Source organism: Zootoca vivipara, chromosome 9 (genome assembly GCF_963506605.1).
Source record: "Zootoca vivipara chromosome 9, rZooViv1.1, whole genome shotgun sequence".
NCBI classification, from domain to species: Eukaryota; Metazoa; Chordata; class Lepidosauria; order Squamata; family Lacertidae; genus Zootoca; species Zootoca vivipara.
In genome coordinates this window covers 47936000-47954686 of record NC_083284.1, presented here as the reverse complement: position 1 = coordinate 47954686, position 18687 = coordinate 47936000, and the positions used below count along the sequence as shown (strand labels likewise).

The window sequence follows — 18687 nt, the reverse complement described above, 5'->3', positions numbered from 1 at the left end:
TCTTGATAATGGAACATTTCAGGCTGTCAGAAGCAGGCCAGTCAAGTTTCATCACTCCAAAATGCCACTTTGCAGGAAGGCGCATCTAGGACTTGCGCAGGTGTTATTCTTTGGTATTATTATTAAATTTATTACACGTCTTTTACCAGCAGGCAGGTAACAACTATTTAAAATGTAGTATTAAAAACAAATCACAGTAACGGGAATAGGGTGGATTCTAAAAAACACACATGTTGGGAGTCCGAGGTCGTAAGCTCCCCCTCACTATGGAGAACTGCAAAAAAAAAACCTTGGACTGCGCTGCATTTATTTGATCATAGTATCTATCTGATCTTTCTTTAGAAAATGAGAGTTTTGGTTAGCTCAGTTGGTTAGAGCATGGTGCTGACAAAACAGGTGGACAGGCAAAGGACACATTCACACAAGGAAGTGCAGTTCATTAATAATTTTATCCCTACATACACAGTCCGGTAAACGCCCGACTATGCATCTAAGCTGAGCTTCCACCTATAGATAGGATGGTCCTACTTTACAGAGGACAGTCCTCTATTTGAAGGACCTTCCCATTCGGATCCAGTTTAAAGAAAAACCCTTGGAACTGCCCCTCAGGGGTCAGCAAACTTTTTCAGCAGGGGGCCGGTCCACTGTCCCTCAGACCTTGTGAGGGGCCGGGCTATATTTTTTGGGGGGTGGGAAATGGAAAAATTTCTATGCCCCACAAATAGCCCAGAGATGCATTTTAAATAAAAGGACACATTCTACTCATGTAAAAACATGCTGATTCATGGACCATCTGCAGGCCGGATTTAGAAGGCGACTGGGCCATATCCAGCCCCCGGGCCTTAGTTTGCCTGGCTGGACTCAGCAAGGTAAAGGTCATAGTTTTCTGCCACAATGAAGAGGTGTATCTTATTTCTATTTAAATAAGAGTAATTATTTCTGAATTTGCATTTAGCATACGCAAATTTTATGTAAATCCCTATCTTCCTTTCGGCCACTTTTTTAGAATCCCTATCAATAGGATGAAAACTCATTACTAACATCCTACATGCAAACTTCTCTACCTTAGAAAACCTAATGGGATGCTCCACCATTCCACTTCTTTGTTGTCACTACCAGCATTATTCGGCTGATTTCAGACATACCCGCATTGCTTCAAAGAGGACCAAGCAATTGCAGTTTTCATTGAGTTGTCTATTCACCATTTTGATGTAGTTTCTGATCCTCAGAAGCCAGAAGGCTCTGCACGGAAAACTCATGTTTTGGGAAACCTGATAATATTCCAAAAATTCTTGCAATGTGGATTTTTAATATTTTTAGATTTCTACCTCAGTAATATTCTAAAATCAATTGTGCAAAGACTTGAACCACTCACTAGCCAACATTATGCATCCAAACCAGAACTAGCTGACTTCCTCAGTAATTCAGTCACAGAGAAGCACATTCACCACAAACTGAAAGCAACTCTAAGAAAAAGAAAAGTTAAACCTTTTCAAGAGCAGGAATATATAAAATCAGCCTTGCTGATAAGTCTCAGCTATTCAAGACACAGGTGATACAAAAGCATTTTGCTACACTCGTATTTTACATCATAAACAAAATACTAGTAAATAATGATGTCTGTGGTTACCAAAGCTATGACAAAGGGGAAGGGAGAGAGACCTTTCTCCCAGGCAGCTACATCAAGAGTAATATTTTAAGCCCTTCCTCGTTTCTAAATATAGAAAAGTGATAAAAATGAAGGACTATTTGTTCTAGATCTCTTTGAACATGAGTATGTTTTTAATAAAATGGGCTGGCTTGACAAAGCTGGATGACTCGGTTACCCCTACTTTAACACAGATGTCATTTTCTGCAAGCTATTTAAGGATTTCCATGTCCATTCCAAAGCCCTGTAGATTCCAAATATGCAACCTCTTTCTGTCTATAATGTGAAACCGCTTTACTTGACAGCTGAGGAAATTAAATCCTGATGTTGTTAACGAAATAATACTGCTACTAAAACATGCTGGAGAGCAGTCCAAGCAGGGTGGAGCGCCACACACACACACAACACAGCAATGCCAGTAGCCTGGCAACTACAGCACTTGAAGAGGTACCATGTTAATATGCAAGTGTGCATTTTCCCGAAGTCTTCCTGTTCCAGCTCTTGTGTTCTCAGTATTTGCTCTAACTTATCATTGTGTATAACTAAGAGAGCCAGTGTGGTGTAGGACCTGGGGGACCAGTGTTCGAATCCCTACTCAGTATTAAGATCAATGGGTGCCCTTGGGCAAGCCACTGTCTCTCAGCCTAACCTACTTCGCAGGGTTGTTGTGGGGATCAGTTGAAGAGTGGGAGCAGAGGCAGATTTAGGGGAGCACAACCAGTTTGGTCACACTGGGCATGGAGCCTCAGGGGTGCCACCACTATGGTGTAGAACAGAAGGAGAGAGGCAGGGGGTACCAAATTTGGGCATTCCACAAGGCACTGCTGAAATTTGAGATCCCAAGGACTGTCACTGGTGAGACAACCATGTTTGCCACCTTGAGCCCCTTGGAGGAAAAGGGGGATACATATAAATAAATAAATAAATCAACTTATTGCCAATGCGTGCTGTCTTTCTGTTTCCAACAATTGATGTGTGCACAAATGAGAAAACACTGAAATGTCGTATACCATGCCATTTATCAGTTTCTGCAGGACTTTCATATTAGCCAAGCAATGTTATTATCTGTTGTTGGGGTTGGGGTGGGGGGGAGCCATCTTCAAGGAGGCATCCACCTAGCTCTCACACACAAGATAAAATAGCTCTTCTAAAATATCATCGGCAGTTTTAATAAATACTTATTTCTTTAATCAGGTTGTATTCGCATGCAACCCTAAATACATGCGAATACAACCACACGCACAAGAAGTTACAGGAAAAGAGACTCCATCCCTCTGTCATGTCCCTGTCACTCATTTGTGAGTAATGCATAGTGCATATACATGCAACTGCAGCATGCATGTATATGTGTACATACATATTATTCACAAAAGATACATCTGCCTGACTCATCACAAATTATGGCATGCATATTTGTATGTTTGTATTGTCAGTGCATCTTCTTTTGTTTTGTTCTCTTTGTACTAAACTGAGTTCATTCAGCTTCTCAGGTTTGCTACAACCTTGCAGAACGTAATGAGATCTGGGTCTCAAAAGTATCTGGATGGAAGATGGCGTGGAAACCATATACACACCGCCTTGAGCTCTGCACAGAAAAGTCAGGATATGAAAGATATTTAATAAATTAATAAATTCTGTTCATATTATTTCTTTTAGACATAGTTATAGCTTGCTATGATTTTAAAAAATACAATATTGAACTGATCTTTTTATCCTGCTGTACCATTTTAAAAACTGCACTGCTGCAATATGTTGATCATAACAACAAAGAGGATCTATGGAGCTGCATTTGTGCACTGTGATATATTTCATGCAACTTACAACCAGTGCACCAAAATTCAGACTTATTTAAAAAAAAAAAACAGAGTCCACTCCCTCTACTCTCTCTTAAACCCATAGAAAATTATAATTTCCTGAAGCAGTTGTTCGATACCTTTAAAATCCCCCCAAACATCGTACAAATATCACCATAGCAACCCTGTTTCTTATTGCAAAATACTGTTAATGCCTACATCAGCCTTCAAAAAACACTGAGTAAAATTCTATGCTGCATTTAGTAACACTGCCTTAATATCTATCAATCGCTTCTTAATTATTTCCCACCTTCATAGCTTTTGCATCAATTTCTTCCAATTCAGTAAAATAAAGATTTTGCAGTATATTGTATTTTAAGCACGGAGCCCCAGACAGATTCCACTGTTTGAAAACTGACAGCTTACCTTTAGCTCCAAACATGATTAATTTAAATTTCACCCATCAAATAAATATTTCTGATCTAATCACTGCACTGCAGTGCAAAGTAGAAATGCTATAAATAACAGGCAATACATTGCAGAAAGATTCAGTGAGATTAAATACAAAGCAGTTATTTCTAGAAAAGAAGGTATCTTACTCTTTGCTGTCCATCATACCAATCGTCTTCATCAAACCAATACGAAATACAACTCATCCAAGCCATTGTATGTTTGAAATGTAGGATATGGTAACTAAGCCCTTGAATAATGCTAAGGCAATATGGATTCTGTGTGAAAATTGCTGAGACTACACAGAGATGAGCCCAATGCTCTGTGAAATCAACTCATCTATAAAAGCAAGTTTGACTATGACTATTTCATGGAAAACATTTTTAAAAGATCCAAGCACAAATAAGATCCATATATGGTATGAGATCCAAACAAGGAAAGGAGAACAATTCAGGGTTGGGCAGGGGACACACAAAACCATTACTATATATTGAAGTTTATTAATGTTTCGGGCTATAGAAAACAACATAGACTGTCTCTCTTAGTTCAATGGGATTCACTCCCATCCCAAGTTAGTATGCATAAGACTGCAGCCTAAGCACTAATGCAGTGATGGTGTGATTGGAATTAAATCTCAATGAACACTGTGCAATCAATTCAGTGGCCCATATTTATTTATAGAAGTATTTCCATATTACCATATCAAAAAATATCAAGCTGGTGTACACTGCTAAAACACAGAATACCATTTTTAAAAATGAAATGAAATTTAAAACGCATATAATCATTAAGGTGACTGGTGAAAGACACCCCCGCACACACAAAAAAAACAGCTGCAAAGGTTTGTGGGCACAAAGAATGTCTTGAAGAGATGCCTGAAAGTTAAAAGCAAAGATGCCTGCCAAATCTTTGCTGGAATAGTCTTCCAGAGCATGGGATAGGTGACGCTAAATGTCCAACTTCCAGTTGAAGCCAGTCAGGACTCTGTAACATCGGGGCCAGTGATCGAGCGAAGATCAATGGATGCCCAACATTGCATTTCTTTTCTTATATTTCGGAATGGTGACATGCAAGCAACCATAAGTTCTTTGAAATTTGCATCATTGTGATGGTTTCAACTGCATATTTCCTTGGAAGCATGTGGGCATTTTTTAAAAAAAATTAAAATAAAAGAGCAGACAGGTGTGAGAAGGAAGCTTAATCTTCCCCTTCAAATGCCCACTCAACTAAAAGTGAAAAAAAAATAAGAGACTAATTCCAAGACTGGAAGCAGAACTGTGTGTCATCAGCATATTGCTGACAACGTACTGCAAAAGCTCCAGATGACCCCACTCGGCGGTTTCATGTAGATGTTAAATAGCATAAGGGATGAAACTGAACCCTGAGGGACCCCACACTGAAGACTCCACAGGCCTGAAGAGCAGTCCCCAAGCATTAGCCTCTGTAAAACAGTGTTTCTCAACCTTTTTTGGGCCAAGGCACACTTGTTCCATGAAAAAAATCACGAGGCACACCACCATTAAAAAAGTCAAAAAATTTAACTCTGTGCCGCCCTATATTGACTATATAATTATGACTGTAAGAAACACTTGCCAATTGCTGTGTTGGTTGCAATCTCCTGTAATAAGGCTTCACAAGCCGCTGATTTCTCTGCCAGCACAATCCTTTGCTCAGCAAGTTTCAGGTTGAGCTCATCCAGCCAGCTTCTTTAAGTTTGTCTAAAAACCACCCTCCCGTGGTGGTGGCTGTTGAGAGCTGCGCTCGCCCCGCATCGTGACCCGGCCGGCTTCCTTTCCGGCAGGTCAGTGCTGTATATTGGCGGCCGCCAGGCACGTGACAATGCAAATCGCCCTTCTCGTCGCCGCACGTCGCGGCACACCAGCCAACGTCTCGCGGCACACTAGTGTGCCGCGGAACAGCGGTTGAGAAACGCTGCTGTAAAAGACTAACCACAACAAAGCAGTGCCACCCACCCCCAACTCGGACAGGTGCTCCAGGAGGATGGTACTGAAAGCTCCTGTGAGTTCAAGGAGAATTATCAGGGACACATTTCCCCTGATTCTCTCCTGACACAAGTCATTATACAGGGCAACCAAAGCAGTTTCTATGCCAAAACTGGGTCTAAACCCGGATTGAAATGGATCCAGAAAATCAGTTTCCTCCAAGAGTGCCTGGATATAGTCTACAGACCCTTGCCCAAGGCGGCAAGATTGGCAACTTACTTATGCTGCAATCCTATACCCCTGATTTCGATGGGGATCACTTTTAAATAGACATGCATACTATTGCACTGTAAAAGAGCAACTCTACCCTCACCCCAAATTCAATCTCAGTCGATCTTATAAGGTGCATACATGATAAGGTACAAAGGTAAAGGACCCCTGGACAGTTAAGTCCAGTAAAAGGCAACTATGGGGTGCAACGTTCATATTGCTTCAGGTCGAGGGAGCAGGCGTTTGTCCACAGACAGCTTTCCGGGTCATGTGGGCAGCATGACTAAACCACTTCTGGTGCAATAGAACACCATGACAGAAGCCAGAGCGTATGGAAATGTCGTATACCTTCCTGCCGCAGCGGTACCTATTTATCTACTTGCACTGGTATGCTTCAGATAAGCCATATCATGTATGCAAGAGGGTGCAATTTATCTACTTGCACTGGTATACTTCAGATAAGCCATATCAGGTATGCAAGAGGGACGTGGGTGCGCTGTGGTCTAAGCCCAAGAGGTTCAGTGGTTTAGACCACAGCACACCCGTGTCCCTCTTGCATACATATCTGAAGTAGTAAATCAAAGTGAATTTATATTAATGCTTTCAATATTTATTGATCTACCACAGGCTTTCTGCTTAATATACTTCTAAATTGCTTCTTCCCTCCAACAAGAAAGTCTTGGTCATTTTTTCCAATATATGAAATTAGAGCTTGCCGTTTATTTAAAACAAAACGTAATCGAACAATATTAAACTTATAACCAAGATCTAAATTTAGACCAGCTTTTGAAAGTAATCCCAGGAGTCTTCAAAGGAGATATAAACACAAATCCTATCCAATGCATTACTACTTAATTCTGTGATTAGTGTCACCAGGGTGACTGAGCCAGCCCAGACCCCAGAAACCCTTGCTTAAAAGTCTATGGTTCTACATGGCACTAACCACATAGCCTCCAATTAAAACCAAAAGACAATAAGAACACAATGTACTCTGCAGAATCATACCCTGGATTCAGGCCTGCATATAAAGTGAAGACAATGTAACATTATTACACACAAGTTTTAAACATTCAAACAAGTTTCTTTTTAGATTTCTAAAGTCCAGGTTTCAGAAGATGCATGCATAAACTTCCCCTAAACCATATACAGTGGCACCTTGGTTCTCAAACTTAATCCGTTCCGGAAGTCCGTTCCAAAACCAAAGTGTTCCAAAACCAAGGCACTCTTTCCCACAGAATGTAATGCAAAATGGATTGATCCGTTCCAGACTTTTAAAAACAACCCCTAAAACAGAAATTTAACATGAGTTTTACTATCTAACAAGACCACTGATCCATAAAATGAAAGCAATAAATCAGGCATAGACCACCTCGGCCCTCCAGATGTTTTGGACTATAATTCCCATCATCCCTGACCACTGGTCCTGTTAGCTAGGGATCATGGGAGTTGTAGTCCCAAAACATCTGGAGGGCTGAGGTTGCCTATGCCTGCAATAAACAATGTACTGCAGTCATACAATCAATCAATCAGTAGCTAACTGGGTTCCAGTCACAAAAACAAAACAAAAAAAGCCGCAAAAACAAAAATGCAAAATAAATAGCAAAAACTAAAGACCTCAGCGTAACACTCAAAACAGAAGTGTGGCACTCAAAACGGCACTCAAAACGGAGCACGATTGGCTTTCGAAAAAAGTTCACAAACACTTACTTCTGGGTCTGCAGTGGTTGGGTTCCAAGTTCTTTGAGTACTAAGGCATTTCAGAATCAAGGTGCCACTATACCATACTTATTGAAAAGTTTTGCTTAATCTGCTTAACAAGTTAAGTGTTGTTATGTGGCAGCAGTCCACTGGGACTAGGGTGCGAGAACTCACAAGTATATAAACGATGGCCCAGGGGAGAGAGCTGAAAGAGTGTTAAGGAGCACCCTGGAGCTTAACAGAGTAAGCAGAACTTCAGAATCTGAAATTGAAGCTGCTGCTACAGAAATCATTTTAGCACCTTATACAAGGAGTTAAAAGAAGTCTATGTCCATATGAAGCTAACTGAAACTTTATTTCAGTAATACCTTTACAGTACTGGCCAAAATGTCACAAAACTACAGAAAGCTTTTGTACTCTCCAGATCTCTTAATAAAGCAAAATGCTACACAAAGCAGGGGGAGGGGGGAAAACCCTCCCCATAAGTTCAAAAATTGGGCTACTAGAGCCATGAAATCCAACATGAGGCACAACTGTCCTAGTTGGAGCTGATGGGAGTTGCAGTTCAAACCATCTGGAGAGCACTAGATAGGAGAAGGATAGTTTATAAACAAGCTGAAAGGAAGGTGAGTTTTGTGGAAATGTTTTCAAAGAAGCTGTGATGTTTCAAGGATAGGAATACATAAATATAACCATTCCTGTTTAGATTCTCTGCAGGCATTCAGTCTAGTCATTGTCTTTATTGCTATAACCAAAATGTTGTTGTTGTTGTTGTTGTTGTTTAGTCATTTAGTCATGTCCGACTCGTTGTGACCCCATGGACCAGAGCACGCCAGGCACTCCTGTCTTCCACTGCCTCCCGCAGTTTAGTCAAACTCATGTTCGTAGCCTCGAGAACACTGTCCAACCATCTCATCCTCTGTCGTCCCCTTCTCCTTGTGCCCTCAATCTTTCCCAACATCAGGGTCTTTTCCAGGGAGTCTTCTCTTCTCATGAGGTGGCCAAAGTATTGGAGCCTCAGCAAAATACCATAATACCATATTAGATACAGCATAATGAAATCATGTCAATTGCTGGTAATGCAGGAGTTTCTGTAGCTGAAGCAAACATCAAGAACCAACCCAAGGACAGCCCAAGTATCCCACTGGAAAGCGTTATTGCTTCCTATAGAAATACTGTTCTGTTATTAGTTCTCTCAAGTTTATTTAGTAAAACTGAGAAACAAACAGTTGAAGGGGAAATTGATATAATTGGAATCAAAACACAGCAGGAAGGCTCACTGGACAATTGCTGAGTAACAAAAAAGGCTTCTTAACCCTTATGGTCAATCTTATAAAATGGTTGGCTAGTGAATTCCAACAGAATATTCCTCTGGTGTGCTGGGGGGGGGGATCTGCAAGAAGTTTTTTCTTTTTTAAAAAAGAAAGGGAACACTGGAGCATGTTTCCTCAGCTACAGTCCAATGTAGCACTATTTTTCCTGGACTGAATTATTCAGTTCTGCTGCACATATACAGTACATCAGTTCTAACCCTGTAGATTACCACATAGTGTGCTGCATGAAAGTTTAGCATGTGGATTGTTAGTCACCTGTACTTCTGAGGCAGTTGCTAAACAGATTATAAGCAGTGTCAGAATGCAGTTGACCATGAGGCTACAAATAAACTCTCTTCCTAGTTAGCACTTCCACAAGTTTTTAATGGTCCTTTGCAAAGGCACTTGATGCACAATGTACATAGCTTGAGTCGGGAACTCACTGGGGATCCACAATCACAAAGATGTACCTTTTTCATAGAGCCTAGCTATGAGTCACCTCATGAGAAGAGAAGACTCCCTGGAAAAGATGTTGGGAAAGATTGAGGGCACAAGGAGAAGGGGATGACAGAGGATGAGATGGTTGGACAGTGTTCTCGAAGCTACCAACATGAGTCTGACCAAACTGCAGGAGGCAGCGGAAGACAGGAGTGCCTGGCGTGCTCTGGTCCATGAGGTCACGAAGAATTGGGCACGACTAAACAACAACAGCTATGAGTCCTCCTTCAAGAAGCTGGCTGAGCGGCATGCTTGTTGGCTGGCTCTTGTGATTATTATTTTAAAAAACACACACAACAACAACAACCACTTTCAAGTTTAAAAATAATACCGTAATAATAAACTCGCTTTTTAGAAAAGGCACCAAATCTCCATTTAAGTAGAGGAACATGTCATATGCCTAAAACCATTTTAAGTCAAAAGCTGCCCAAAATATTGGAGTGGAAAAGATGAAGAGAGAAGAAACCAGTGTTCAGTTTGATAGAGGAGCAAAGGTAAGAATGAGCAGAGCCAACTGGGCCAGTTGTGGGGCAGCAGGAGCTCCTGTGGATGTGTATATCTGTACACAAGTAATCATTACTCACACTGCACATACTTCTTCCACCTTCCTATTTATTTTTCTGATCTCATTGTAAGCCACATGTTTAAACATTTTGCATTTTAATTCTCCATGAAATCAAACGGACACTGTGGGCAGATATCACTAGATAAATGGATTATTCAAAGGGATCTGGTACATTGCCAACCCCCAGTGCCATCATTAAGCAAGCAAGGGATTTTCAGGTTTTCAAAAGCACAGAAGTTTGATGCCACCATGTTTTTGTCTTTAAAACAACCCAGTTCCATAGAGAGATCACTTCACACCGACTTCACATTTCATCATGCAACTGAATGGGGGTGGGGATAGTTGTTGACTCTGTGTTCTGTGATCTATTTGAGTGCTTGCCTTACTCTATTGTTGCTATCTATTGTCCAGGATCTCTCCCATTTCAACCACTGAATGTTGTAGATGCGACATCTTAAAGAATAATAGATTTATTGCAGTATGCCGTCTCCTGGATGGGAGCCTACATCTGATGGCTCTAGTCCAAGGAAGCCCATGTCCAAGGAAGTCAACCTAAGACAATTTGTTTTTTCCACCACAACCTAACACAGCTACACCTCTGAATACTGTAGACATGTACAAAGCAGGGAAAGCATTGCAGCACTATGCCTGCCCTTTTATACAAAAAACTGTATACACTCTTCCTTCAAATCTGCATGCAACAAGTTGTTGTTTTTTAAGTGATGGCACACTGTCAAAAACCCCGAATGCACACACGCAAAACAAAAATCAAAACACTTCTGTTATTACTGCCTGAAAAAAGTGCCACTTCCCACGTGCACCCAGATCACAAAACATGGAACTGTAAAGTATTCTAATCCCCCCTCCTTTAAAAAGAAAAAAGTTAAACACACCCTCTCCTTTTGGATTGGGGGGGGGGGGGGGGAGAGCAAGCTAAAAACGAAAGGAAGCACAAGCGCTACAGATGAATATCATGAGCAGGAGAGAAGAGCGTGGAGGTTTGGAATTAGGACCACAAGCCAAGTAAGAAGATAAATGTAGAGCCCAATGCGAAAGGCGGCCAGGCCAGCATTGGCACAGGCAGGACTCCAGCAACGTGGCTGCAAGGGCTCCCAGGCTGCACGACAACAGCCATGTCACCCCTCAGTTTCCTCCCCCTTTCCCGCCCGCTTCCCCAGACTTTCCACCTGGGGGACAGACAACCTGCTTGCATCAAGGGCTGCAGGTTGGCCTCCTCGCCACACCAACCCGCTCTCGGCTCCGCTCGCTGTTGCCCGTCCTACTCCTGCTGCCTACCTGCCCGTGGCGAGGCGCTGACGGGCGCTACTGGACTTGCCCGCACACACGCGCACGCACGACCACGCACGCGCACTCCGCGCGCGCTGACAGCTCCGAGAAAGGCGCAGCGCGGCGAGGACGCGGAGGAAAAGAAGCCGCCGCCGACGGCAGGAGGCCAACCTCGTTGCCTTGGCAACTGGCTGGGCCCGCCCCCTTCGCTTCGCGCGGATTGCTGGCTGCTCGATGGAGGGGCGGGGCGTTCTCGTGATGGACATCGCGGCAGCGGTGGGGGGGGGCGGGTTGCCAAGGCAACATAGCTGCCAAGTTTTTGCTTTTCTCGCGAGGAAGCCTATTCAGCATAAGGGAAAATCCCTGTAAAAAAGGGATAACTTGGCAGCTATGCAAGGCAACGGGGCGGGTGAGAGGGGAAAGGCTCAGCCCACAAACAGTATCACGGGCGGCCTTTCCTTGGAAGGTGGGTCTTGCTTTCCCCCCACTTTTACCTTTTGTCTACGCTCACTTTTTCTTGCATGCCTCATTTTTTTATTTGTAACCCCCACCTCTTTCTTCTGCTGCGAGGTTTTATGGGGGAGGCAACTATCGTCAGGAAAGGGAATTTTGAAAAAATGCGTGCATAAATAAAATAGTAATAAATATACCACGCATCTGAGGAAATGGACCCTATTCCATGAAAGGTTGTGCCCTATTTTTTATTTATTTTTTAGCCTTTAAGCTGCTATCAGATTTGTGGAATGCTCTCCCCCAAGTAGCCAGTTGAAAACATTCAACCAGGCCTTTGGTTGATTAACATCTTATACCCCTTTTAATTTTTTTTGGGGGGGTGTTATTCGTTCTGTGGTTTTTGTTCTTGTTTTATTACATACTTTTGTTTTTTATATATTGCGTTTTTATACTGTGAGCCACCCTGAGATCTTCGGATGAATGAAAGACGTATACCAGTGTAATAAAATGATAATCATTCCGTTTGTTTTTCTTCGCCTCTTGATGACTCAGTGCTGTGCGAATTTATTCCATTGGAAACACTGTGCTCAGAAGTGAGATGAAATGCTCTGTTTGTGGCAATGGATCTGCGATGAGCTATTCCTCTTGGGTCTGTGAGCTCTGCAGAACTACACAGTTCCCATTCCCACTGATTGAAACTTGTTTGAACTGATGGCACAATATGAATTATTAGGAAAGATGATATGAATCAATGTGAGCAAAATGTTATCAAAGCAATATACTGAATTATGATTTCAAGCCTATGATTTGAGTGACCTCTGGTGGGAGTTAATAATGCAGTAGACACTCATCAGATGCCTGCAAAAGCTTTTACCGTACTTCCAGATCATAGTTTGATTGGGGAGGGGGTATTGATTTAATTTAGGGTTGCCATACGTCCGGAATTTCCCAGACATATACAGAATACTGCAGTCGACAGCAGTGTCTGTGTGGAAATTGGCAAAAATATCGGGGGAAATCTGAACATATGTTGGCTGTGCCATTGCTGCCAATTTTCCATAAAAATAGCTCAAAAATGGCATATCCCCCCTGCAATTTTGCCAAAAAACCCTCAACAACTTTGGCCAAAACTAAAAGAAGCTCAACAACTTTGCCAAAGATGCTACACGTGCATGGCCCACCCTCCCTTGTTGGGAACATTTTCACCACATTCAAACCCACTTCTCTCCTTTGCTCCATTCTTCCAAGTGAAACCATCTTATGGTGCTTCCACTTTTGTTTCAGGATTCCTCCCTCCTCTTTTTTCCCCACGAGACTGTCTTTCTAGCCTGTGAGCTTATGCAGCAGTGTAGTGCCACTGCTACATCTCTCCCTCCCTCAGGAAAGAAACCTTGTGTAAAGGAGCTCACCCCACGATCAGTGACTCTGCAGAACTGTTTCCCTTTTTAGTGCTTTCCCTTCACTCTGTTTTACTTTCCCCCTCTCTTTCCTCCAGATGCGGTCGCTGAGCGGTCATCGCAGCATGTGGTATGGTGGTTGCTGTTCTTTGAGACCACACACAGCTAGGCTGGAATTTCCATCCCCGCTGCCTGAATGGGCTGGTCTGGACTGCAGCCAAGTAGGCAGCAGGACATAGCCCACTGGTGCATCTTGCAGAGTTGTCAGAGGGTTGATCAGCACTACATAGCACCTAGGATTTATTTATTTATTTAGGAGGTCATGTGATCAGATGACAGCTTTCTGGATAGTACATCATCAGACTGCAGGTGAAAGTCTTATTTCTGAATGCTTCCCATAAAACAAAAATGTTAAACCTGCTTGCAAGTCAAAAAGGAAAAGAAGCCCATGAAGGAATAACATTTTCACCTGGCCTTCTCCCCTGCTGTGTGCTGATTTGCAGTGAATTTTCAATATACACTGTGTGCCTTGGATTCCACGAGGGAAGGAAGACGAGGTATAAATGAAAGAAAATAAACAATGATCAGAAGCAAGTCCCACAAAATTCAGTGAGGAAAAATATATTACACGCCACCCCAACCCCTGAGTGGTGCAAGATTCCAGGGGTGCCAGGCAGGTGAACTTACTAGGGTCTGTGCTTCCTTTTGCACAATTAGGAATAGCGGAGACTGTGGTGTCTTTGTGAAATATGGTTTATTTACACATATATACAGCCTGAGGCTAGATGGAGAGAGTTCAGAGCATTCACATCCCAATAGGGTCCTCTTCCTTTTATTGTTAAAGCCTCAGATTCCAAGAGATTCCCCAAACATTGTATCTGACCTCTGTGCAAAATAAAACAGACATACAGCCTTCTGTCCTAACTAAAATCCTACACCCTTTAAACCAGGGGTCGGCAACCTAAGACCCATGGGCCACAAGCAGCCCACAGGGATCCTTTAACCAGCCCACAAGCCGCCCCCGAACTGAGCCACCCACTTGGCGAGTTCTGGCGCGGTGCGGCGACTCGCTTCCTCAGCGCTGAAAATCACGTCTGCGCCGATCCAGACGCCTAAAATTGCATCTGTGCAGATGCAGATGCCGGAAATCGCGGGCGAGCGATTGGCCCATGGAGGGATCTCTGCTGGAGTGAACCAGCCCAGGCGAGATAAACCTTGCAGACTCCTGCTTTAAACCCTTTTGCTTCTGCCCAATAACACACAGCTGGAGGAAGACCCCACCAGCACCCTCTTTCTTTGGCATAATCATCACCTTCCTAATGGTTTTCTTGATGACTCGGCCATTATTAGCTTTGTTCCCCTTGATGGTTCCTCTCCCAGGTTGTTTCCTGGACAGGGAAAGCTGAATCCAGCTCTTTAAAGTCTAACTTTCAGTTTAACCCTCCAAGCATTGGTTAATTCTAACTTTTATTAAATCCAGGAATTATGGGGAGGATCTAGCAATCATGAGTTTAGGGGATCCTTGGAACACCCCCCCCCAAAAAAAACCCCTTATAACACATATATTTTAGCCATGATGAATATCATGTGGTATTTTTGACTTCATACAGTTTATTTTAGTAGTCCTTACAACATTCCTGTAAAGTAGACCCGCAGCATTATGTGTCTGTTAAAGATGGATAATGAGCTAAGAAGACACAATGACTTGTGCCAAACGCTAGCTGATGAGTTGATATCTCAACAGAGATTTGAACTAGAAGCTTCCAAGGTCAGGACCCAAACTGCAACTATATCAACAGAAACTGTGTGTTTTGCTTTCATTTTACTACTTTCAGCACACTGAAGAGTTTAGAATATATTCTGCTTCTCTGGAACATAACTACTCTACTTTTAAATGAGCAAAGCAGTGCTTTTCAGAAGAAGCAAGAGTTTAACATTGTGCATTCTGAGCAAGTATGTTTAGATTCTACTGCCATGATCTCTACTAGATTTTCAGAAAGGCCTACTTGGACAGATTTTTTATGTTACAAAAGTTGAAGAGGAATTTACATTGTATGTATAATCTATACATCATCATCATCATCATTATTATTATTATTATTATTATTATTATTATTATTATTATTATTTGACTGTAGAAATGATACTTTTAATGCAATCCTGTGCTTAGATGTCACTATTTGATGTTCAGGATTGCAGCCATGTTAAAAAATGTGATATCATTTCTCACCCCCTCCATAATTTTCATATACCTCACCTTGTCAGTTGCTTCTAGCAGTGGTATGCAGGATAATCTTCCCATTGGGGGGAAGTACATTATCCATGCAGTTCTATCTTTATGGTGCTCCTAATCTATTTGCAGTCATTTCCTGTTCTGAACTCAGTAGTAGTGTGCAATAGCATTTCCTAGAAAGTTTTGGCTTCTTTTTCCTGGACAGCTTACTTAAATGAAAACAGGAGGAAGAAATATAATCAGCAGCACTACTTAGTCAGCAGAGGTCGCTTTCTTTCCTTTCCCACCAGCATATGGACACATTGTCTGAATTTATATGCACACACATAGTTTCAGGTAGGTGGGATCATATCAAAATAATGTTATAAGATGGATGTTTTTTGCAGTGTGAATAACCTTGCAACAGTAGTATAAATTAACAACAAAAATATTATGTGATGTAACCTTATTGAGAGAGAAAGGCAGGCTTTGGACAATGCATAGAAAACAGATAATTGCTAAGAGGTCTAAGCTAAGAGACAGATCTATAAAGCCACTGTTAGGCAACTTTCTGAGTAGAGTTCTCGATGTTTTGAGCACTCTCTAAAGTTGCAATGGAGGATGTTACCTCCATGCTGTGAAAATCTTCAGGCTGCTATGAAAGGATCAAGAACAGGCCTGGCTTTTACTTATTGGCTTTTGTTTAGTTGGCAACCCTATTGTATGCTTACTAGTGTTTCTTGGGCTTTCTATACTCAGTTAATAAAGAGCCATGATTTTATGTTCAGTGTACAAAAAGCAGCCAAAATTATTTTTGACTTTAGACTACTGGTATCAGCCAATAGAAGCTTAAGGTGTGGGTGTGGGTGTTGGGTAGGGGTGGGATTCACAGTGTTCAGATGTAGTTAGGCAAATCTTTCTTTTCAGTTGCTACTGTCTCCTGGGTAGCATAACAGACATTATAGTCAAATTAGATGTGACATGGAAGTTCTGTGAATGGAACTCTTGACATCCTTTTCCTTACAAAAAGCAGCTTCAAGGGACCTAAAGCAGATCTGTGAAGTATGGGATTTAACCCTTTCCCCTAGTTCTATGCCATCAAAGCTAATCTTGGCTTTAATTAGCAAAACTTGCAGGTACAAAGACTTATCTCTAGGGCCAGTTCTTGTTTATCTACCATCTGGGAATTGGAGCCTGCATCATTCCTCTCAGCCTTGTGTTGCAGTAATAAGAATGGCAACAGTGCTAATGTTTTGTAAAAGGCTTTTGATATTATATAAATATATAGACAGGATGGGGAATTGGTGATGTTCCAGATATTGCTGGACTCCATCTCCCACCATTCCTTACTATTGGCCATGTTGGCTGCGGCTAATGGCAGTTGCTGTCCAACAATATATAGAGACTCATAGTTCCCTGCTCTTATTTATACAGTTGTACCTTGGAAGTCGAACGGAATCCATTCTGGAAGTCCGTTCGAATTCCAAAATGTTTGAAAACCAAAGTGCAGCTTCTGATTGGCTGCAGGAAGCTCCTGCAGCCAATTAGAAGCTGCGGAAGCACCGTCGGATATTTGGCTTCCAAACTGGAACAGTCACTTCTGGGTTTGCAGTGTTTGGGAGTCAAAATGTTCGAGAACTAAGCTGTTTGAAAACCAAGGTATGACTGTACTTTGCTTTAGCTTAGGACAGGGACAGGGGTGGCCATCCTCCAAGAGACTGCGATCTACTCACAGTGGGGGGGGGGGGGTTCAGGTTGAGGTTGTTGAGCTTTTTTTTAGGAAGGAAAGCCATCCATGTTTTGGAGGGTTCGGGTTAAAGTTGAGCGTTTTTTTAAGAAGTAAAGGCCTGTTTTGGGGGCTTCAGAGCAAAGATGTAGAGCTTTTTAGGGGAGCCAAAGTTGCTGAGCTGCTTTGGGGAGAGCCAGTGATCTACCACAGATGTCCAGTGATCTACCTATTGGACATGCCTGGTTTAGGATACATATTGTAATAAGCAGGGAAAGGTATAGACAGGGATATGCTAGGCAAAAGTTGTGACCAGAAAGCTTTGACCAATAAGTGGATCTCCTAGAGAAGAGGAAATAAAAATGGAGTGGTACTGAAATTTAATTTAGTCATTTGTATATATTTAATTTTTAAAAAATGTAACCAATTTTGAGTACAGGTTATTAGTGAGAGTACTAATAATGCTGTCACTTATTGCCCAGATTTACAGGAGATATAGTAATAGTTTCCACCTGCCTTATATGCCCCTTTACAGGGGGATTCCCCATTCATCTGTTTTCTAAACAGGTCCAACTTCCCACTAAATCTGAGTCTGCTACATTTTCATAAAGCTTTTTGCATCTTGCTGAAAGTGGGAAGAGCCCAGAGTTCCTGTGCTGGGCAACATTCTTTTAGATTATACTACGAAGCACAGCAAGGACTATGCCGTGAGAAAAAAACCTCATATTTGAATCCACACTAGTTGTAGTTTTGATTAAGAATTAGGAGCAGTATAGGACTTTTCTAAAAAAAGGAAAGCAAATCATCATCATCATCTAAACTCTACCTCTTCACTTGCTCAGCCATCTCTCTACAGTTTTGAGTTTTCACTGAGGTGGTAAAAGTGGGAGATCACCTCATTAAATGTCCTTAAGGTAGGCCAGTGATCTTACCTCCACTATTGCGCACCCCTGTTGGGTACCACAGCAAGAAGGATTGGGCCCATGGAGCTGGCTGGAGTATTGTGAGCAGAATTGCGAGCAGTCCCCTCTGCCTTGGTGGTGCAGTGGGCTAGTCATGGAAGGAGCTGCCAATTAAAGCACTCATTTGTTTACCTGTAGGTGGCATGGGGATGGGGATTGGGTCCAATGAACCCACTGCCTTCCCTCCCTCACACATTGCCTCTGGAGAGCAGGGCAGGTGTGTTTCACTAGGCTGAATGCAGGTGGTGAGGTGACCTTCTAGGTCTAGCATCAACCTTATATACCATGGGTAGGCAAACAAAGGCCCGGGGGCCAGATCTGGCCCAATCACCTTCTAAATCTACAAACAGTCCAGGAATCAGCGTGTTTTTACATGAGTAAAGGTAAAAGTAAAGGTACCCCTGGCGACTCTGGGGTTGCAGCGCTCATCTCGCTCTATAGGTCGAGGGAGCCGGCGTTTGTCTGCAGACAG

At 42.4% G+C, this 18687-nt stretch overlaps 1 protein-coding gene across 1 annotated transcript in view; it reads right to left on the bottom strand.

The window, feature by feature from the left end:
- The window catches only part of WDR17 (WD repeat domain 17), a 63318-nt gene extending 54714 nt beyond the window's left edge, over positions 1-8604 (bottom strand). Inside the window, 1 exon segment of the mRNA XM_035111797.2 lies at positions 4041-8604. Coding sequence (XP_034967688.2) covers positions 4041-4106 — 66 coding nt within the window. The 5' untranslated portion in view covers positions 4107-8604.
- Between the last annotated feature and the right edge of the window lie 10083 nt (positions 8605-18687).